Raw genomic sequence first — 23,765 nt, forward strand, 5'->3', positions numbered from 1 at the left:
GACTGATGCTAAAGCTGAAACTCCTCATGTGAAAAGTTGACTAACTGGAAAAGACCCTGCTGCTGGGAGGGATTGGGGGCAGGAGGAGAAGGGGATGACAGAGGATAAGATGGCTGGATGGTATAACCGACTCGATGGACATGAGTTTGAGTGAACTCCAGGAGTTGGTGATGGACAGGGAGGCCTGGCGTGCTGCAGTTCATGGGGTCTCAAAGAGTCGGACATGACTGAGTGAATGAACTGAACTGAACTGAATTGAACTGAATATTTGCACATTCATCATCTTTCATTTCAAAGGAAGTGTCTTTTACTTCTAATTTACTATAACTATGTTCCTTCAATAGTGTTTCTTTCTTTTTAAAAGTACATTCTTTGGGGAAAATTTTGAATTCAATATAATAGAGTAAAAAACATGTTTTCCTACAAAATGTTCCCCAGAAACTTTATATACTTAACACTATATGAAGTAGGTTATTGATTTGACCCAGGGAGTCATTTCTCAGTTTGTTCATTAAATGAATTTTAATATAGAATTTGCACTAGAGAAGATGGCCTTGCCAACAAGAATTTTAAGTCACTTAGCATTATAGTTGTCATTCAGAAGAGGATTGTCATTCTCATGATACAATCAAAAGTCATTTTCTTATTGCCATTTACAGCAAAATGGATGGACTTAGAGATTATCTTACTAAGTGAAGTCAGAGAAAGACAAATATTACATGTTATCATTTATGTGTGGAATTTAAAAAATAATAAATGAATCTATGCACAAAAAAGAAACAGATTCACAAACATAGAAAACAAACATATGCTTACCAACGCAGAAACGAGTGGAGAGATAAATTTGGAAAATGGGATTAACAAACTACTACACATAAAATAGATAAGCAACAGGATGTACTCTATGGCACAGGGAACTATATTCAATATCTTATAATAACACATAATGGAAAATAATCTGAAAAATATATATATATAGCTGAGTCACTTTGCTATACACCTGAAACTAACACAAAATTGTAAATTAACTAAACTTCAATTTTAAAAGTGGTGCATTTTCTAAAAAAGTTTATAAAACATGTTTTATGTTCAATATAAGGCAAAATCATGGTAGATTATAGATAACATAATTACATGGGTATATTTTCTACTGTAATAAATTTTTAGTACTGATTTTTAAATTTCCACTGAAGAGGAGCTCATATCTTGAAATGAAAATTCAGTTATCAAAAATTCATGTTTAAAAAAAATTCATGTTTAAAAACTATTTCTTACCAATAGTAAAGTGATCAATAAGAAAGATACTTTAACCATATACAAATCTTTAAAATCATTACTTCAGGGAAATTACTTTGCAGAAAAAATAAGAAAACCTCTCCTTTCAACAATCAATTTAAACATTTACTGGTAGACTATATTCTAAGCACAAGGTGTCTATAAAAATGATAAATTAGAAGTATAGTGACTCCTAAAAAAATAAAAATTGGATGACAAAAATCTACATAATTGAAGAAGTTTTAGCTTATCACCTGCATATGTCTTCTAACTGCAGATCAAAATCTTGAAGTTTCTTTTGATATTTCTCTGTAATGTTACAGAACTCATTAAGGATTGAAGATTTCAAGTCAGGGTATGGACATTCCAAAGTTTCTAATTCCATGGGCAGTTCACTAAGCAGGTTACTTCTTTCTTCTGAAGAATGATCTAATATCTGAAAAAATAAAATTACATGATTGTTCTATTTAATATAAATGACAAATTGATAGATTACTATCTGTATTGCACTTACTTTCATGCTCCAGTCTGAAAGATAATTTTCTATTTTCTGTTGCTCTAGCCTAAGTTGTTCATAGACAGCTTTCAATTGTTTCTTCACGAAATCAACCTATAGGACATTTAGAGCAAGCGGTATGCAAATTATTGATTTACTCAATATTTAAATTTAAAGTCATAGAAATTTTTCTCAAAAGTCAATAAGTGATGACAAATTAAATAAGTGAAATTTCCCTTCAGGATCTATGGAGGAGCGTTCAAGAGATGTCATATCCAGGCAGTGTCCATCAAGCAAAGGAGCTTTAAAGGGGCTTCTAGACATATAACCCCAAAATGAGTTCAATTATAGCCACTCTGCACTCACCGTGAGTTTTGTTTGTGATAAGGCAGAAAGCTTACCAGACTGCCTCTGTTTCAATCACCCCCTCCTTTTCTCACATCCTTGTTCCTAATCCCCAGAAGGGCATTGATTTTTAATGTTCATTTTTAATTATTTATGAAAGCAATATGACAATGCTACAAAAATAACTAAAAAATAGAGTAAGAAAAAAATCAGCTAAAAGCCGACATGCCATGGCAACCATGATAAGGGAGTTTATGCTCTAGTCAGGGGAGGTAGTAAGCAAACTCATAAAAAAGTAGGTAAGAAAGTATCAGGAGGAGGTAAGTGAGGTATAAACTGGGTGAGGGGATAGGGAGTGACTGGGGCTTCTCTCACATGAGTGGTCAGTACAGGCATCTCAGAAGAAAGGACATTAAAGCTAAGACTAAAAGACTAAAAGAGCCGTCAGTGGGACAGAAGAAAGAGCCTGTGCAAAGGCCTTGAGACAGGAAGGAGTCTGGCTTATGTGAGGAATAGGAAGAAGGTCAGCACTGTTAGGACAAAGTCTATTAAGGAAAGCAGGGTATTAGATAGATAGTGAGACTAAAGAGGTAGAAGGTGGGGTCAGATGTATGGGGAGTTTTGGTACCAGGTACTCAATGCACAGTGAGGCCAAGAGATGTCAAAATGTCAGAGCTTGGAGCAGAGAAAGGCTTACTACAGGGCCCTGCAAAGAGACAGGTGGCTCATGCCTTAAAAAACCCCAAACTCCCCAAAAGCTTATAGCAAATCCCTTTTTATAGGAAAGGTGAGGGAGGGGGATAGTTAGTTGTTGCAAAATTCTAGTGTCAGATCCTTGGTTCTCCAGGTTAAGTCATGATCAGGTCACAAAGATCATGCAGACCTTCACTGAAACAAATGACAGTCTCTGTCCTAACAAGAAAGAGCAAAGTCTCAAGGTTCCACTTCTCCCCTCCCGCCAAGATCCAGACCCTGGCTAGGAGGAGGGAGTCCCAGTGCCAGCTGTTACCTTGTCTGGGAGCATTAGTCCAGCAAGCAGTCTGGGTCCTCCCACCAGTGCTCAGGCCTGGCTGAGGAGGCAGATCTCAGCTGGTGGCACCTTCAGGGTTTACTCCCCAGGCCTTGCCCAGCCATCATCACTGAGGGACAAGAAACTCAGGACCCAGCTGTCATGTGGCCCAAAGCTGGGGGGACCTGGTCCTATAGACAGCGGCCCATGGTGACTGCCACCACCATTAGGTCTAAAAGGTGGGGATTGGGGAGAAGTTTGCCTTTGCTTCAGGGCCTGGGCCTGGCCAGTGGGTGGCCACGGTGAAGGTCCTGGAGCTTGAAGGACACAGCCCTAACCCTTTCCCCACATCCACCAGCTCACCTGCCAGCTAGAGGTCAGAGGGCCTGGAGCACCCCAGAGAGGGTGGCGATCCACTTCTCACCACACTTTGTGCTGTGAGGACCACCTCATGGCTGACTGCTGGTGGAGTGGGACTTGTAACCACAGCGCTAATGGTCACCCCCTAATGGTCACATGCTAACAGTCTCAGGATCTCGCTCTAACAGGCTCTCTTTAAAGGTCTCACGCTAAGGATCTTGCATTAAAGGTCAGGAGCTCAGGCTGCACACTTGCCCCACCCCTATTACAGGAGGAACCCTGGCCAGTAGGAGCCCTGAGGGGATTTACCAGGAGGATGACTTGATACCTGTCCCTAGGATAGGATCTCAGAATACACTGGAAGGAGGAGAAAGGAGGAAAGCAGGATTATGAGGTTATTGTAACATTTCTAGGTGAGAAATGAGCATGTTGGACAGATTCAGGAATAGAATTTGCTATACATTCTATTTGAGCACACAAAACATGCACGTTTATCTCAGACTCTTCCAAATATTACAGTATTAAAAGTAAAGGAGATATACTGACCTCTTCCAATACTTTCACAGAGTTAGATTCACTGTGTGAGTGTGAATACTGTGAAATGTGATGCTGTCTGTATTTTAGATCTTCTCTCAATTGCTGAATAGGATTTATTACATTTTTAAGATATGTGCACCATTGTTCTGATAACTCCTGTTCTATGGTGAAACAAAATCAAAGCAACATATTATTAAGTTTCTTCAAGAACAGGTCATTAAGATGCAGAGTTTTTGGATTCCCTTAGAAAAAAACAAACAGCAGTTAATATTAAAAGAAAATGAAATGTATGGCCCACGTTCATCTTTAAAACAAAACTCCCCTTTAAATGTGGGACCAAGAAAAAAACAAAACCTACCAAAATTCATAAGATCAGAAAGACATTCATTTCCAATGTTCTCTTCATTGAATAAGGATTTTATTTCAGATTCCATTTTGTATCTGAAATAGACATTATCTTAATCAATTATATTGTAATCATAAACATATATACAAGTTAAAAAATAACTAGCAGTAGAAATATTCAATCTAATGTGGTTTCATTCACCTGTTCATTAATTCAGACAGCATACTACATTCCTAATGTTGATTAGATAATCTCCAAGACACTGAGATAGACAGAAGTATGGCTGCGTACCTCAGAAGTAACAGCATTAGCAAGGCAAGGACAGGATACATTCTTGCACTATTTCAGGTGGAAAGAGCAGTGGAAAGTGGGGAGCCGCTGAGGGATATTAAGCTGACCACACCAATTCAGATCTGTGTTTCAGAAAGATTTCCAAGGCAACAAGATGGAGGATGGGCTGGAAGGAGGGTGGTCGATAAAAATGGAAGATGAAGAGGGGATTAGGCACATCTGGACCAATAAGGAGGTTATTTAAAAAGTTCACAGATGAGAAGGTCCTGACCTAGGGAAATGGGAGTAAAAGTATATATTTTATACACCAAAAATATAGTAAATCTTAATAAACTTTTGCTATATTATTTAAATATAGTCATTTTAGAGCAAAACTATAACCAGCACTAAATGGACATAAAAATACTGTATTCAATCCCTTATTTATGGCAGGTTTAATAAAGATCATAAAGAGTTTTGATTTATTATGATTGTTAAGATACGACTCTGATGCTGGGAGGGATTGGGGGCAGGAGGAGAAGGGGACGACCAAGGATGAGATGGCTGGATGGCATCACGGACTCGATGGACGTGAGTCTGAGTGAACTCTGGGAGATGGTGATGGACAGGGAGGCCTGGCGTGCTGCGATTCAAAGGGTCACAAAGAGTCGACACGACTGAGCGACTGGACTGAACTGAACTGAACAGAACTGAAGATACAATAATTTAAATGGTATAAAATAAGAAAACAGTAACAATTATAACACTTTAATATGGTTATTTTTATTTTTGTATGTAAGTTTCTAGCCCTTGTCTACATGCAGGAATATTTTAAATAGTTGTAATTATAGCCTATCTACCATTTTACATTAAGACTTTTTGAAAACTACTAATAATAAACAATTATTTATTTATTCTAAGTAATTTTTGTAATTATTGTTTACCTTAGTGGCTGCATGGTATCCTGTTTTATATATGTGCCAATATCTTTTAAGCCAATTTACAAATATGAGACAAGGGTTTTGTTTACATGTATAAAGGAGGGGGTTCTATTGTAGATGACACTATTTCTTTAGCATATGGTCTTAGTCAAAAGTTTTTTTAAGATTACATATGAAAATAAACATGGCATTTGGTCCCATCACTTCATGGCAAATAGATGGGGAAGCAATGGAAACAGTGACAGACTTTATTTTGGGGACTCCAAAATCACTGCAGATGGTGACTGCAGCCATGAAATTAAAAGATGCTTACTCCTTGGAAGTAAAACTATGACCAACCTAGACAACATATTAAAAATCAGAGACATTACTTTGCCAACAAAGGTCCATCTAGTCAAAGTTATGGTTTATCCAGTAGTCATGTATGGATGTAAGAGTTGGACTATAAAGAAAGCTGAGCACTGAAGAATTGATGTTTTTTGAACTGTGGTGTTGGAGAAGACTCTTGAGAGTCCCTTGGACTGCTGGGAGATCCAACTAGTCCATCCTAAAGGAAATCAGTCCTGACTATTCACTGGAAGGACTGATGCTGAAGCTGAAACTCCAATATTTGGCCACCTGATGTGAAGAACTGACTCATTTGAAAAGACACTAATGCTGGGAAAGATTGAAAGCAGGAGGAGAAGGGGATGACAGAGGATGAGATAGTTGGATGGCATATCACCAACTCGATGTACATGAGTCTGAGCAAGCTTCAGGAATTGCTGATGGACAAGGGAGCCTGGCGTGCTGCAGTCCGTGGTGCTGCAAAGAGTCGGACATGACTTAGCGACTGAACAGATGACATTGATATACTGAGAATGGGTGCATGATAGTGGAGTATACCCAGAAGTTATTTCATAACATACTTTTAAAAAATATTTATTTGGCTGCATCAGGTCTTTGTTGCGCCATTTGGGATTTTTTCTTACAGTTGCAATATAAGGGCTTAATTGCCCTGTGGCATTTAGGATCCCATTCCCAACTAGGGATCAAACTTGCACTCTCTCCATTGCAAGGCATATTCTTTTCTTTTCTTTTTTTTAATTGGAGGCTAATTACTTTACAATATTGTGGTGGTTTTGGCCATACATTCACATGAATCACCCATGGGTGTACATGTGCTCCCCATCCTGAACCCCCCTCCCACCTCCCGCCCCATCCCATCCTCAGAGTCATCCCAGTGCACCAGCCCTGAGCACCCTGTCTCATGCATCGAACCTGGGCTGGCAATTTATTTCACATATGATAACATACATGTTTCAATGCTATTCTCTCATATCATCCCACCCTCGCCTTCTCCCACAGACTCCAAAAGTCTGTTCTTTACATCCGTGTCTCTTTTGCTGTCTCGCATATAAGGCCATTGTTACCATCATTCTAAATTCCATATATATGCATTAATATACTGTATTGGTGTTTTTCTTTCTGACTTACTTCGCTCTGTGTAATAGGCTCCAGTTTTATCCACCTCATTAGAACTGATTCAAATGCATTCTTTTTAATAGCTGAGTAATAGTCCATTGTGTATATGTACCACAGCTCTGCCGATGGACATCTAAGTTGCTTCCATGTCCTGGCTATTGTAAACAGTGCTGCGATGAACATTGGGGTACACGTGTCTCTTTCAATTCTGGTTTCCTTGGTGTGCATGCCCAGAAGTGGGATTCCTGGGTCATATGGCAGTTCTATGTCCAGTTTTTTAAGGAATCTCCACACTGTCCTCCATAGTGACTGTACTAGTTTGCATTCCCACCAACAGTGTAAGACGTTTCCTTTTCTCCACACCCTCTCCAGCATTTATTGCCTGTAGACTTTGTGATAGTAGCCATTCTGACTAGCATAAGATGATACCTCATTGTGGTTTTGATTTGGATTTCTCTGATAATGAGTGATGTTGAGCATCTTTTCATGTGTTTGTTACCCATCTGTATGTCTTCTTTGGAAAAATGTCTATTTAGTTCTTTGGCCCATTTTTTGATTGGGTCACTTATTTTTCTGGAATTGAGCTGCAGGAGTTGTTTGTATATTTTTGAGATGAATTCTTTGTCAGTTGCTTCATTTGCTATTATTTTCTCCCATTCTGAAGGCTGTCTTTTCACCTTGCTTATAGTTTCCTTAATTGTGCAAAAGCTTTTAAGTTTAATTAGGTCCCATTTGTTTATTTTTGCTTTCATTTCCATTACTCTGGGATGTGGGTCATAGAGGATTTGGCTATGGTTTACATCAGAGAGTGTTTTGCCTATGTTTTCCTCTAGGAGTTTTATAGTTTCTGGTCTTACATTTAGATCTTTAATCCATCTTGACTTTATTTTTGTGTATGGTGTTAAAGTGTTCTAGTTTCATTCTTTTACAAGTGGTTGACCAGTTTTCCCAGCACAACTTGTTAAAGAGATTGTCTTTTCTCCATTGTATATTCTTGCCTCCTTTGCCAAAGATAAGGTGTCCATAGGTGTGTGGATTTATCTCTGGGCTTTCTATTTTGTTCCATTGATCTGTGTCTCTGTCTTGATGCCTGTTGCTTTGTAGTATAGCCTGAAGTCAGGCAAGTTGATTCCTCCAGTTCCATTCTTCTTTCTCGAGATTGCTTTGGCTATTCGAGGTTTTTTGTATTTCCATACAACTTGTGAAATTATTTGTTCTAGTTCTGTGAAAAATACCGTTGGTAGTTTGATAGGGATTGCATTGAATCTATAGATTGCTTTGGGTAGTACACTCATTTTCACTATATTGATTCTTCCAATCCATGAACATGGCATATTTCTCCATCTATTTGTGTCATCTTTGATTTCTTTCATCAGTGTTTTATAGTTGCAAGGCACATTCTTAACCACTGAACCACCAGGGAAGTTTTACTTAGATTTTTTAAACAAAAATATAGCACTTATAAATCATTTAGCTCAGTCCCCTTATATTTTCATCACCAGAAAGCCATAGTAGAACATAAAAACCAAGAGAACTGCTTTGTTCATAGAGGAGATCAATCTGCTACTGTGCATGTAATAATTCTAGTAAGCTCCATCCTGGCTTTCTAGATCAACAACCCTGACCCAACAGGCAAGTCTATTTCTCTAACTGTCCTAATTGGCTAACAAAATCCAGAAGCAAGTACTACATGACAAGCTTGTGAATATACATTGTTTCCCAAATCATGTCCCATAAAACAAAAACATCAATAAGATGTTAGGGAAAACTTGGAAATGGTGAACTAAACAAATCAGATAAGTTTACATAGTGCTGGATTATTCAGAAACTTGATTATGCTAAAGTGCATTGAGGTTCTCTAAAAAGGGATGAAATATGAAATATTTTCCTAATTATGGGACAAGGAAATTCATTATTCTCCATGGAGTATCTTGAAGAATATATCTGCTTTGTAGAATTTGATTGAGGAAATATAGATAAAAATTGCAATGGGCTCAAAGGCATTAATATTCGTAATTCTTGGGAGGAGAACTCTGCCTGTTCATCACTGATGTGTAGACTTAGTACCAAGTGTTCACCAAGTCAGAACTCTGTAGCACATATAACTACCTCGCATCTAAAGATGGGACAAATTGAAGGCAAATTTCCTTGTCCAAATCTGCCAATTTAAGTACTTCCTACTGCTACTTGACCTGTCCTCTGGTACCATTGAATATGATGATACTACAAAAATTCTCCTGAGTTTTTGTGTGACTGTTTGTCTAGAGGATATATTAATCTATTTCCTAGATAAACCCAGTTGCAATGCAATCTCTTGCAAGAAAAATCAGCCTGGTAGGGACACATTTGAGCTCTCAGGAGTCTACTTTCACACTCCTTGCCCTTCCAAGATGCTCCCAAACTTCCAGGTGTAGTAGAATCAGTCTCTTTAGGACATCAAAAATTACCCAGAGCCTCCTGGGTATTTCTGGGGCAAGGTTACCAATTTAGGCAGAACAAGTGAAACATGGGGCACTGGAGAGTGGTGGAGTCAAAAACCATTTATGCAAACAACAGCACAGTGGCAAGGACTGTGAAAGACAGAGTGAAGATGTTAAAGTTCCCTCATTGGAACTAACAGACAGAAGATCTGCAGAAAATGAGGGCACCAGACAGGCCGAAGGCCAGAGCTGCTCTACCCCACAACAAGGAAGGAATTCAGCAGTGCAGACAGACAGGGGACCTCAGACTATCTGTTGATTGGCTTTTCTCTCTTATAAGAGGCTGTCCCAACTTCTGTGTACCAGAGAAGGCAGGGAAGGAAACCTCACAATAATTGGCTAAGGGATGAACTCTGAGTAAATTCTCAGATGGCCTGAGTCACACAGTATGGGTACTGGTCTCATTTTCATATTTAAAGACACTTTTCCAGATAATATTTAATTATTGGTAAAACCTCATGATATTTTCTGGATAAAGGATGCTATTTTTAAAATAATGCTTTAAAACTAAAATTTGAGTAAATAACATATATTTCTAAAAGAAACTATAGTAAAAGTAGTAAGGCTTACAAATAAACCTCTCAAACTTTATTATTCAAAAGTTCTATTAAAATAATAATTGTAATTCCTTACCACATGGCCAATATAAATAACCTCCTCCCAATCTCTAAACCAGTCATTCTGAAACAAGGAAGAAAGTGTTCCTGCCAAAGTGTATCAAGGTCTTCAAGGGGGTATAGATTGGAAATCATGGTAATAGTAAATATAATTTTATAAATTTAATATAAAATATAATTTTATACTTTGAAATTTTAATCATCTAATCTTATGATAGATTTCAAAGAACTAAGTTTAGGGAAATGCTTTACTTTTTTTTTTTCCTAGCAAGGCTAGACCAATTAGATCTCAGGTGATATGAATGGACCCCACTAGAAAAAAAGAAAAAGCTGCTCAGATCCATGTTCAATGAGCCTAGGAGTTAAAGGCAAATGATTCAATACCACCTCCACATAAACTAGCTGATTTACCTTCTGCAAATGACTTTAATCCTCTGAACCTCAAGGTTCCCATCTGTAAAATTAGGATAACAATGTTACCTACTCTGCAGGGTCATTGTAAGGATTAAATGAAACAAAGCATGTAAAGTACTGAACATACTACCTGAAAGTGAAGTGAAAGTGTTAGCCACTCAGCCACATCTGACTCTTTGCAACCCGCCATAGCCTGTAGCCGACCAGATTCCTCCATCCATGGAATTGTCCAGGCAAGAATATTGGAGTGGGTAGCCATTCTCTTCTCCAGGGGATCTTCTCGACCCAGGGATCAAACCCAGGTCTCCCATACTGCAGGCGGATTATTTACTGTCTCAGCCACCAGGGACGCCCCAACATACTACTTGGTATATATTAAATTACCCAGCAAAATCTAGATGCCATTGGAAGCCCTTACCTTCTGAGGACCTGAGATTTTTAAATGAAGTATCTTACGGTGATACATAAAAATATTTTACTTTCAATCTTTTATTAAAAGGGACTGTAGATTTTATAGATTGAGAGACACACAGAGTTTAAACTCCTGATTTTCTGGTGGTCCTTAAATTCTTGAACTTTTAGCCATTTCTTGAACTAGTAGTTTTTAATTTCACTGACTACACGTTGAAATTAGCCTACATTTAAGAATAACTAGTAGTTTTTAATTTCACTGACTACATGTTGAAATTAGCCTACAATCAAGAATAACACAGAAAGTTATTTTGGAATTCTTCTTGTTTATCCAATTTCAGTTTTTACAAGTTTCAAGACATAATGTTGTTACTTGCATATTCCTCAATTTCATCATCTTTGTGTCATTTCAGTTCAGCCCTCAAGAATTACTTTCCATAGTAATATGTATATGCCTCTTTTATCCACCTCAAGAACAACACATACACACAGGAAGAAGGGTATGGAATAGCCAATATCACTTTCTCCAGTGTCTTTATATTTGAGCCTGCATCAGTGAACACCATAATTAAAACTTTCTATAGGCTTTCATTTTTCAATTATGCAAATCTAAAAAGAAAATTTTCCAATGGGCTCAAATGTTATCTCCATAAAAGGCGACATTTTGAGGGATAAGATGGATGTGATTTGTTTTTATTTTGGAAATATGAATGAAAAAATCTATATAATTTTTTCTTTAAGTTATATAATAATGTAAAGCTATTTCCATTCATGAACCTTTTATGTCACATACAGAAATCACTTGCCAGAATAGGAAATTCCTATAATATGAAAAGCACACATGTCAAAAATAAAGTTAATGGTATTAATACTTGGAAATTTAGCTTAGAATTAGACTACAAAATTATCTATTTTTTGTAAAATATAGGCTTACAAGTATATATTTGAAAAAGCATACTTTATAAATATCACCATCATTAAAAATTATATATATGCCCCAAAAGGAGGGGAAACACATCTGCCTCCTCTTCCTGCCTTGACCTTTGAAAAGGAATTTCTCTCTCAAAGATTACATTTAAGACCAAGTATAAAATGTTGCTCAGTTGGTAAAGAATCTGTCTGCAATGCAGGAGACCTGGGTTCAATTCCTGGGTCAGGAAGATCCCCTGGAGAAAGAAATGGCAACCCACTCTAGTATTCTTGCCTGGAGAATCCCATGGACAGAGGAACCTGGCGGGCTTACCGTCCATCACAAGAGTCAGACATGACTTGTGGCTAAACCACCACCACATAAAATCATTATTTTGTTTTAATTTATCTTGAAGTTACTGCTGAAAATAACAGCAAAAGTCAAAAATCAAAATTGAATTAGTTATGATGCAGCTACATTTAGAAATCACTCAATTTGAATCCCTTAGCTCATTTACTGGAAACATTTATCTATCTCTTTCTATGTATCCTAGGTAAAGATGAATATGATGGGATGTTTGTCCCCAAGAAGTTTACCACTTTGTAAGAAGACAAATATGTAAGCCTAACATTATAATCCAATGTGCTAAAGTATAAAGAGGTGTTCCCAGAGGCTCAGAGGCTAAAGCATCTACCTGCAATGTGGGAGACCCGGGTTCGATCCTTGGGTCAGGAAGATCCCCTGGAGAAGGAAATGGCAACCCACTCCAGTATTCTTGCCTGGGAAATCCCATGGACAGAGGAGCCTGGTGGCCTACAGTCCACGGGGTGACAAAGAGTCAGACACGACTAAGCGACTTCATTTTCACTTTCACTTTCAACATTATAATCCAATGTGCTAAAGTATAATATAAATACAAATATGAATGGGAGTGCAGAGAAGTAAGTGATTAGCAGATATAGAAGATTATCTCTTTTTTCCAAAGGAAAGGTAATGTATTAATAAATTAATATATTTACCAGATTCCAAATTAAACTGAAGAAATGAAAGGCTTCTTTATCTTTTGAAAAAATTGTATTGGAGTATAGCTGCTTTACAGTGAGAAAGGAAAGGATTTTAATTTGATTTAGTGTCCAATTCAACTGTAATGTTATATTTTTATTATAATGGTTTAATTAAAATAGAAAGTTACAGAACATCTACCTAGATAAGTGCAACTCAGTAATTCCTGCATATTCATATTGAGATTACTCTCAGTTCTTACCTGACTTCATTTAGCCTTTGGTGTTCTTGCCACCACACTTGCTTGTGTTGCTTTATTAGTGTTTGTTCTTTAGATAACTTTGAAGTCTGCACTGTTTTTCTGATCTAGATTCAGAGGAACAAAAGAGAAGAAATTCTGATGTTTTTTAAGGGTTTCCAAAATAAAAATGTTTAATTTGTATTTTCTAAGTTAAATACTTTCTCTTTTTCAATCCTATTCATGCATTTTCTAACACAAGCATCTTTCTAAAGAAAGGTATTTTTCTTTCTTTAGGAAGGAAAAAATCTATTTTCCACACATACAATAAATAACACCTTATTCATCCAACTCAAGGATAATTTGCATGAATATTCTATATATTTTCTTGCCTTTTTACACATCTTCCCTGCCAAGCATCATAATATCATTATTCTCATTTTAAAGATGAGGACACTGAATTTCAGATAGGTTAAAAAACTTGGTCAAGACCATCAAGGTCATAAATATCAGAATCACATAGAACCTTGGTATTCGGATTGGTTTTATGTAATCCTTCAGCACAGGATGGGAAAAAAATCACTGGATAAGTTATTAGGAGGACTGGCCTTAGTTTCAGCATCTATTAGAAATATGACCTTGAATTGTATGTACAATTTTAATCTTTTGACTCCATGACTTTGCAAACAAAGTTTTTTAAAACTTAAGGCAAATGTTTATTTGAAAGTATTAAACAAGGAAATAGTGAAAAAGAGCACTGAAACCCAAATTTTCACTCAATTTAATTTTTCCCAAATTTTATGACTTTTCAAAAAAAATGTAGTACATAATTCATGCTTTGGGGTTTCTGCTAATAAGCTATGTCAAGCTTGGATCTGTTTGCCTTAAGATCCATTCTTGGCCAGCTCCCTCATCTGCTTCACATCAGAGAGCAGCCTGTGTTTCTCAGACACCCCTGAAACTGCCTTCCAGCTGGGTTCAGCCAAAGGGAGACACTGGTAGTGGGTGATTGGAGGGAGGGAGGAAAGGAGAGCCAAAGGATTATTCACTCCTCTCTACTCTCAGAGGGGTCTCCACAAGCATCTGCATTTTCTCCATTGCACCAACATTTCCTGACAGTTCTACCCTGGTTCCAGCTATCTCTGGGTAACCTCAGCCTATGTGATATGCTTCAACCTTGCTTTTGCTAAATGTTCCTCCAACCCAGGCAAGATAATGACTTCCTTCTGTTGTAATCCCTATGTTGGTTCACAGCCCTCTGGCTTCTCAGCTCCATCACCTGTGTAACTATTTCCTGCATTAACGACCCCTCTATTCTAAATCCTTGAGTATTTGTCTGTTTCCTGGTTAGACTCTGACTGACACTGAACTTGTGTATTTATATATGCTGAACTTGTGTATTTCATATTAGTACTTTAATACATCTATAAAAGTGCTAATCTCAAATCAGAAACTCAGTGAAATATGCATATTTTATATTTTCACTGCTACTAGAATACTCAGAACTCTGAAAGCTTTAAGAGATCAATACTGAAGATATAAAAACTTCAGAAGAGAAACTCTAAAAAGACTCTGTATAATGCATGCTATTTCTAGCTGTCATTCACTGATTACTGTAACCTTGAGTTTATCTTTCTGCTGTTCTGGTTACTGATTCAAAATTAGGAGTATAAGAAAACAAAATATCCCAAGCATCACTTAAAAAAAACACAAAGTCAAATATTAAGAGTGCTATAATTATGAAATTTTGGAGAAAAGTATATTTAAATTAGAACAGGTCATTGCAGAAAAACATATAGCCATCTCTATTTCACTGAAAAAATAAAAGTGCATATGTAGTGTTTCTGAATTCAGATACTCTTGTGTTTGCCTGAAGAATGCCTAAAACTCATTCCAACTATTTGCCATCTATAGTCTCTGGAGTTTGTTGCATCAGGCAAAACTTTTAAAATTAGATTTCTTTGACATATTTGGTCCATATTGTAAAAAAAAAAATTAAAACACATTGGTGAAAGATGAAGATAGATTTTTATAGCTTAAAAAAATCAATGCTGCTGCCTGTGGACCCAGGGAAAGACCAATTAGGTAGACAATAAAAGTAAAAATAAAGCTACTATTTTTCACTAGACACTTCCTATATTTTGCAGAACATCATGATTTCTTTGTAAATTTACTCACTGACTCTCCTTCTATCCTCAGGCCAAAAACTTTTTAAAAAAAGAGAACAGTTTTTTAAAAATAAAAAGATTTAATGTTGTATCTTTATCAATAGAGTAATTTCTAGATGATTCCAATTCAGTTTGCTGAGCAACAAGCCATCTGAAGTCAATATTTAAGGTAGATGATTATTTATGCAGAATGTTGATGAATTAAAAATTATAAAAGTAATACATTTATTAAAAACATCAGAAAGTAGAGGTTTTCTTTGTAGTTTACTGTGATGAGCCAAGATAATAAAACCCTAAATGCTGCTGCTAAATCACTTCAGTTGTGTCCAACCCTTTGCGACCCCATAGACGTCAGCCCACCAGGCTCCTCTGTCCCTGGGATTCTCCAGGCAAGAGTACTAGAGTGGGTTGCCATTTCCTTCTCCAATGCATGCATGCATGCTAAGTCACTTCAGTTGTGTCTGACTGTGCAACCCCATGGACAGCAGCCCACCAGGCTCCTCTGTCCACAGGATTCTCCAGGCAAGAGTACTGGAGGGGGTTGCCATTTCTATCTCCCAAAACCCTAAATAGACACCCTAAAAGTCCTATGGGCCAGAAGACCTATCTTTAGATAGAAGCAGCAGTAATTAGTAGACAATTTAAGTGCTGGCTACATATGTCTGTGTCAAAATTCACTGACATGTACACTTTAGATTTGTGTACTTCACTATATGTGAGTTATAACTCAATGAAAACTGTCAAAATTAAAAATTACACTAAGATGTCATTCCTCATCTAACATCAAATTGGCAAAAATTCAAATGTTCAACAAAACACTATGATGTGAGGCTATGGAAAACATGCTCTCTCTTACATTGCAAGTGGGAATGCAAGATGGTACAAACTCCCATAGAAGGGAATTTGGAGTTCCATATGGATTTATCCTTTGACCTAGCAATCATACCTATATTAATCTATCTGAAAACTATATTGGCCAAAGTATAAAATGATAAATAGACTAAGCTATCCACTGCAACACTGTAATGAAAAAAGACAAGCACAGAGATTCTGTCAATGTGCTCTTACCAAAATAAATTTAATTTGAATCTGACTGAGTCTCTCCAAATAACTACCAGTTACTGGAAATACAATAGCTAGGAAAACATAATTAATGACACCACCAGGATATAATCAGCAAAATCCAGGCTATAAGGAACTATAAAGGACAAATACTACAATTTCTTCAAAAAATAAATTATAAGAATATAAGAGGATGGAGGAGGAAACCTTAAAAAAGTAAATATCAAATATAATATATGGATACTATTTAGATGCTAACTTGAAAAAAATTTGAAAAAATTGGAAACAATCAGGGAGACTTAACATCAATTATTTGAAATTATTAAGAAATCATATAGTAATGGTATTATAGGGTTTGGGGTTTTATAGCCTTAATCTTTTAAAGATACATACTGAAATAATTATGGTGAATATTATAATATCTGAGATTTGATTCGAAATAATCTGTTATAGAGGGAAATTGTAGGTGAGAGTACAGAGGAAACAATGGTCAAGAGTTGTTAATAGTTGAAGGTGGATAATATCATGTGGAGATTAATAACTCTATTCACTCTAATGTTGCAATTGTCCATACTGTAATGTATTTTACAATTGTAATTGTATTCCTGCAATTATCCATATTGTAATGTTTTTAAAAACAAGAAATAGTAGATGGATTACTTGAGCTAGACAAGAAGAAATATTAATTCTTGCTAAGCAAAGAAATTAAAATAAAAATAATTGGAAATATCTCTTTTATACTTAAATTGGGAATGAAGAGTTAACGTTTAATTTACCAAAAATTGGTCTTGATTTTCTGCCCATCTCTACTCTTTGGCTTCAGGTTCAGTCTCGGCCTTTGAAAGACTAGATTACTCAAGTGTGAGCATTGGCACCTTATCTAGCATACCATAACTTGTCCATGATCAATATCATAGCAATTATATAGGTCACTATCACATCAAATCAGTATAACAATATCAGCAAAACAAATCAGGGAAGTCTCCTGAATTTATTGTTAGTTAAAAATACTTATTGTTAACTGCTTTTCAAATATAGGTAAGCATTCTAGATGTAAGTTGAAGCAAAAATCTTCTTATGTGCTTTAAATGTTAACTTTCTATCACTCAGGTTAAGTATGTTTACATTTAATATTGCCACAGTAAAGCGTTGTAGTACCTAACAATGATTGGTGAAGCTGTTAATTTCATGTGCAAAAAATTAGCATATTTATTTAGTAAAATAAATTGAGAATTGACTGATAATTAATATAAATTTTGAGAGAGAATGTGTTAACTTTTTAACACTAAGAAGAATAAAATATAATTTTTTAGCCAACATATTTTACAAAAAGTTTAACAATAATATAAGAAAGGATAATAGAGACAGTATTATCATTATTCTAGTTGGTGTAGGCTGTTTGATATATTAGCATTCATAACATTAAACAAAATAAATCTTAATAATTGTATTTAATTTCCCATTATCTAACTCCATCTAAGCCATGAGTCTTTCAAGAAAAAGTCCTGTTTGGGAATTCTTCACATCTTAGAAGAATAAATTAAAAGCAAAATGTCAACCTGATATCTCTAAATTAAATGAGAAGAGAAGAATCCAAAAATCATGAAAACAACATTCCTAATACATCTTCCTTATAAAATAAAATAAAAAGTGAAATTTATAGAAAGGAAAGAAGACTGTTAGAAAATGATGAGGTATATAGGACACATTTTGTTCTCACTGACCAAAATTCAAAACAATAGATTTTACAAAAATGCTTTAAATGGATAATTTTTTATTATTATGAATCTATGGATACCAAAAATGAAAGCAAAATGCTTGCCAAAATGATTGCTACAGATATTTTCAGTACTAAACCATATTTGGTAGTATAAAGCAAGAGATTTCTTTGAGATTTGCCAAGTTATAAATCCCAGATAACAAGTTTTTTCTAGAAAATATGTAACTAAAAAGCATCTTCATAAATTATATTCTGTGAACAAAAAGGTACTTGATGTTATTTAAAATATTGGTTGTGGATGGTTATTTGTTTAATCTCATAAATGAATAACACAATAACCAGAGAAGCAGCCTAGTTAGCTACAATGTTAGGAAATTATTATCCCTGCACTTAATGCCAAACTTTAAAAATCACCTTAATAATTTAAAAATGTTTATCCTCTGATAGCAATTCTATCCTCAAAGAGAAATTTACTTTGACCAAATATTAATTTTTAACATTCAGTGATTCCCCACTCAAAGATGGGGAATCATCCAAAATATCAGGAATCATCCAAAATATGTATCTGGTTTTACACAGACATTCTTCAAGCAGATGGTCAGTGCCCCTAACCCTTGCAATGCTGAAGAGTCAGCCGTACATTTTCCAATACTGAAAAGGGCATAGATAAAATGTTTGTGGTGACATATTTGTTACAACAGTACTTTGGTAGAGAGCTAAAAAAATTTACACTTTTTTTGGCCCAGACATCCCACTCATGGGAATTTACCTACATGAGGTGTCTATGCATAAAGATATTTATGGAGATATGATTTTCAATATCAAAAACTGGATACAAGCTAAGTGTCTAATAATTGAGATGCGATAAAGTAAGCATCTTTTTCTACTTGGAGTAGTTATCACTCCTGTTTTGTTGGCTAATTCTTACTGTCCTTGAGATCCCAATCCAATGTCACTTCCTTAGAAAAGCCTTCCTTTCCACCCGATTAGTACCAAGTTCTGTTATTGTACATCAGACTATTTTTTCTTTTTTGGTGGGGGGTGGATTTAGTTTATGCTTAGTATGGGCTTCTAGGTGACACTAGTGGTAAAGAACCCGCCTGCCAGTGCAGGAGACTTAAGAGACCCAGGCTCCATCCCCCGGTCAGGACCGTCCTCTGGAGGAGGGCATGGCAACGCACTCCAGTATTCTAGCTGGGAGAATCCATGGACAGAGGAATCTGGCAGGCCACAGTCCGAAGGGTCATAAAGTGTTGGACATGACTGAAGCAACTTAGCATATACACAGACACATTCTTAGTACTACTAATTTCTTTAAAGGGCTTATTTGAAAAATACTAGCTTCTATTCTTCCTCTCTCCTGAAAATATTACAACCCATGAAGGTAGGTATTGTATTTGGCTCACCACTGGACATTCAAGACACACAGTATATATTTATTATATGTATAAATGTGTACAATGGTATAAATACAATGGATTAGCACAGAAGTCAGAAATATGAAAATGGCTTATTAGGATTATAGTCATATAAGAGATTTACCCATAAATTTTCTTTGAATGTCCTGATAACATTAAATTATTTTAAAGTAGTATCTGATACAGATAATGCCCAACATTTTAAGTGGTGTCCTTAGTTTGAGGGGACATTGCTCATGAATACATGGTAATTTCTCCAGAATAGGGTAACAAATGTGCCTTGAAATCACGACAGTTGCCTTTTTAAAAGGATATTAACAATAAAGAGCAATGCAGAGCTAATATAGCACAAAATATTAAATACACGTAAAAGTTTGTAAATTGCTTAGTTTGCTGCTTCACCAAACCAGATTTTTGAATGCAACTGGCAAGGGAACAGAAAGGCAATGGCACCCCACTCCAGAACTCTTGCCTGGAAAACCCCATGGATGGAGGAGCCTGGTAGGCTGCAGTCCATGGGGTTACTAAGAGTCGGACACGACTGAGCGTCTTCACTTTCACTTTTCACTTTTCACTTTCATGCATTGGAGAAGGAAATGGCAATCCACTCCAGTGTTTTTGCCTGGAGAATCCCAGGGACGGGGGAGCCTGGTGGGCTGCCCTCTCTGGGGTCGCACAGAGTCAGACACAACTGAAGCAACTTAGCAGCAGCAGCAAGCAATAAAAATGCTATTTATAAAGCATTTTATTATTTGAATAAGAGGGAAATATATTTTATGAGACATTACTTTGCCAACAAAGGTCCACTTAGTCAAGGCTATGATTTTTCCAGTGGTCATGTATGGATGTGAGAGTTGGACTGCGATGAAAGCTGAGCACTGAAGAATTGACCCTTTTGAACTGTGGTGTTGGAGAAGACTCTTGAGAGTCCCTTGGACTGCAAGGAGATCCAACAAGTCCATTCTAAAGGAGATCAGCCCTGGGTGTTCTTTGGAAGGAATGATGCTGAAGCTGAAACTCCAGTACTTTGGCCACCTTATGTGAAGAGTTGACTCATTGGAAAAGACTCTGATGCTGGGAGGGATTGGGGACAGGAGGAAAAGAGGACGACAGAAGATGAGATGGCTGGATGGCATCACTGACTCGATGGACATGAGTTTGAGTGAACTCTGGGAGTTGTTGGTGGACAGGGAGGCCTGGCATGCTACAATTCATGGGGTCACAAAGAGTCAGACATGACTGAGTGACTGAACTGAACTGATATTGCATGAGTAATCCTAAACTCATCCATGGTCCTAAAATATTGTGCACAATTACTTGGAACATTAACCTCTTTCAAATATAGTTGAGATTCTCCTTTCTTCAGTTCAGTCCAGTTCAGTCACTCAGTCGTGTCTGACTCTTTGCAACCCCATGAATCGCAACACGCCAGGCCTCCCTGTCTATCACCAACTCCCGTAGTTCACTCAGACTCACATCCATCGAGTCAGTGATGCCATCCAGCCATCTCATCCTCTGTTGCCCCCTTCTCAGCCTTCCCCCAATCCTTCCCAGTATGAGGGTCTTTTCCAGTGTGTCAACTCTTTGCATCAGGTGGCCAAAATACTGGAGTTTCAGCTTTAGCATCATTTCTTACAAAGAAATCCCAGGGCTGATCTCCTTCAGAATGGACTGGTTGGATCTCCTTGCAGTCCAAGGGACTCTCAAGAGTCTTCTCCAACACCACAGTTCAAAAGCATCAATTCTTTGGCGCTCAGCCTTCTTCACAGTCCAACTCTCACATCCATACATGACTACTGGAAAAACCATAGCCTTGACTAGACGGATCTTAGTCGGTAAAGTAATGTCTCTGCTTTTAAATATGCTGCAAAAAGAGAATTCTAGAAAAGAGACACCTGGGGGCACATTTTGTGCTGCAGAAGGAGCTGTAAATTAGATGATAAGCCATGGCTAACACTTTTTAGCATTTTTAATTTTTTTAGACTATGTTAGAAATTGTTGAAAGCTAATGAAATAGCTATCTTTCTGAAAATAAAGTTGAATTCAGGCTTCATGGGACTGTTAGGAACATTAAATGAGTCATGCATGTAAACTACACAGCACAATGTCTGAGAGTATTCAATAAATGTTCCCATTCACTATTACCAATAGTTGGATGATTCTAAAAACTACTTAGAATGCTATTTATTTTCACATTTCATTGTAAATATCATTTTACTTTCTAGCAATTCAATTTTCCAAAACTATTAATAGAAAACACACATACACGAATCTAACCTTTAGCTCTGTAGAGGCAGAAGCTAACTTTTTTGCTTCAGTTAATGCATGCAATTGTTGGTAGTCTACTGGTTTATACTTGGTGCTTCTGATTTCATTTTTCATATGAAATATCAGATTATCTGTTTTTCATCAAAAACAGAAAATGACAAAGAAACAATGTATGTTATTGGAAGTCAAATAGAGTTTTGGCAACACGTTGACTACTGGTCTTATTTTTAAACATTTTAAAGCAAATATAAGAAGTAATATGTTACAATATTCATAGTATATTTAAATACTATTTCTGGAAATTTAAAAAATATTATCACTATATTCTTCAAATAAAATTACTTCTAAAAGAAGATAAAAGGAATACTTTCATTTGTTAATATATTGAGAATTTTAGAAAATTATACTGTCAAGATACAAAGTGTGATCATTCTTTTTATCTAAAATGTGTTAGTCATTAACTGTGAATATTTAAGTATCACGTTCATATTAATCAAATTAAGTAAATAGAACTTTTAAAGTCATAGTTGCATTTTTAACCTAGAAAAATTGACTCAATTAAATACAAAAGAGGTTGAAACTGATAGCTAAGAAATTTAATAGGCCAGATAAGATAAAAATGATATAAAATGTGTGGGCAGGCATTCTGCTTCCAACTATATAAAATGTCCTAGTTTAGCTTGATATTAACTATTTTGATAAAATGAAATATAGGTAGAGGATAGTCAAGGCTATGGTTTTTCCAGTGGTCATGTATGGATGTGACAGTTGAACTATGAAGAAAGCTGAGTGCCGAAGAACTGATGCTTTTGAACTGTGGTGTTGGAGAAGACTCTTGAGAGTCCCTTGGACTGCAAGGAGATTCAGCCAGTCCATCCTAAAGGAGATCAGTTCTGGGTGTTCATTGGAAGGACTGAGAAGCTGAAACTCCAATACTTTGGCCACCTGATGTAAAGAGCTGAGTCATTGGAAAAGACCCTGATGCTGGGAAAGATTGAGGGCAGGAGGAGAAGGGGACGACAGAGGATGAGCTGGTTGGACTCAATGGACATGAGTTTGGGTGAACTCTGGGAGTTGGTGATGGACAGGGAGGCCTGGCATGCTGTGGTTCATGGAGTTGCAAAGAGTCGGACATGACTGACCAACTGAACTGAACTGAACTGAACTCCAAGGCCAAGAAACATGAAGTATAAAAATTTGAGTAATTCAAGTATCATTACCTCAATGATGCGAAAAATTCACCTGCACAATGTGAAGAAACTAAGATTTATTAAGTATGTCATGGGTCACATGATGTTAAGAAGGCTCCAAATGACTTAAGGACAAGCACAGTGAAGAAAAGAATGATTGGTTTGATTATTGTGAGGAAACTGAAGAAATTTTCACTATGACCAAAAAAATGAACCTTCCATTATTAAAATTTTGAAAGTCAACATTCCAGTTTTATATCACCATAATCCACCATAAACCATAAAATAAGCTTAGAAGTAGGAAAAATACCTGAGCTATCATTTTTCTGAATTGTCATGAATAGTTGGTCTCTTTTATTCATGTTTTCCATACCTGTCAAGGAAACAAAAGAGAGCTAAAATTTTACACTGTTATTTTAAAACCTGTTTTAAAGAAATGTTCACTGTAGTGATTGTTGAAATCAAGTTCCAGGACTGGGTGCCATAACTCTTTGTATTTTATTAAAATTTGTTTCTCTTTGCTCCTAGAAGCCTCCTTCCATTAGTTTTTCCTCTTTGTGCTTTTCCTGGTCTTGGTTTTTCTTCTTCCAACCTCTTACCTCTGTCAGATTGTCCCAGAGACTCATAAATATTTCACAGTTTAAAAATTGTGTATGTTTTATCTTGAGTTCTCAGTAGGAAAGAAAGTACATAAATTACAAAATAAAGCAGCTAGACAAATTACTTACTACTTCTCTTCAGCAACACAGCTCCTTTGGAGGACATGGGCATGTGTCATCCACTTCTAGAGAGCACTTGATGCTTAGCTGTCACCTCCGCCAGGG

General features: G+C 36.4%; 1 protein-coding gene across 1 annotated transcript in view; it reads right to left on the reverse strand.

The window, feature by feature from the left end:
- The window catches only part of CCDC148 (coiled-coil domain containing 148), a 222,902-nt gene extending 199,739 nt beyond the window's left edge, over positions 1 to 23,163 (reverse strand). The window contains exons 1-7 of the mRNA XM_018066726.1: positions 23,157 to 23,163; positions 21,761 to 21,882; positions 13,140 to 13,243; positions 4,381 to 4,463; positions 4,032 to 4,183; positions 1,790 to 1,885; positions 1,530 to 1,711 (exon numbers count right to left, since the gene is read on the reverse strand). Coding sequence (XP_017922215.1) covers positions 1,530 to 1,711; positions 1,790 to 1,885; positions 4,032 to 4,183; positions 4,381 to 4,463; positions 13,140 to 13,243; positions 21,761 to 21,882; positions 23,157 to 23,163 — 746 coding nt within the window. The remainder of the gene's footprint in view (positions 1 to 1,529; positions 1,712 to 1,789; positions 1,886 to 4,031; positions 4,184 to 4,380; positions 4,464 to 13,139; positions 13,244 to 21,760; positions 21,883 to 23,156) is intronic.

This window comes from Capra hircus, chromosome 2 (genome assembly GCF_001704415.2).
Source record: "Capra hircus breed San Clemente chromosome 2, ASM170441v1, whole genome shotgun sequence".
NCBI classification, from domain to species: domain Eukaryota; kingdom Metazoa; phylum Chordata; class Mammalia; order Artiodactyla; family Bovidae; genus Capra; species Capra hircus.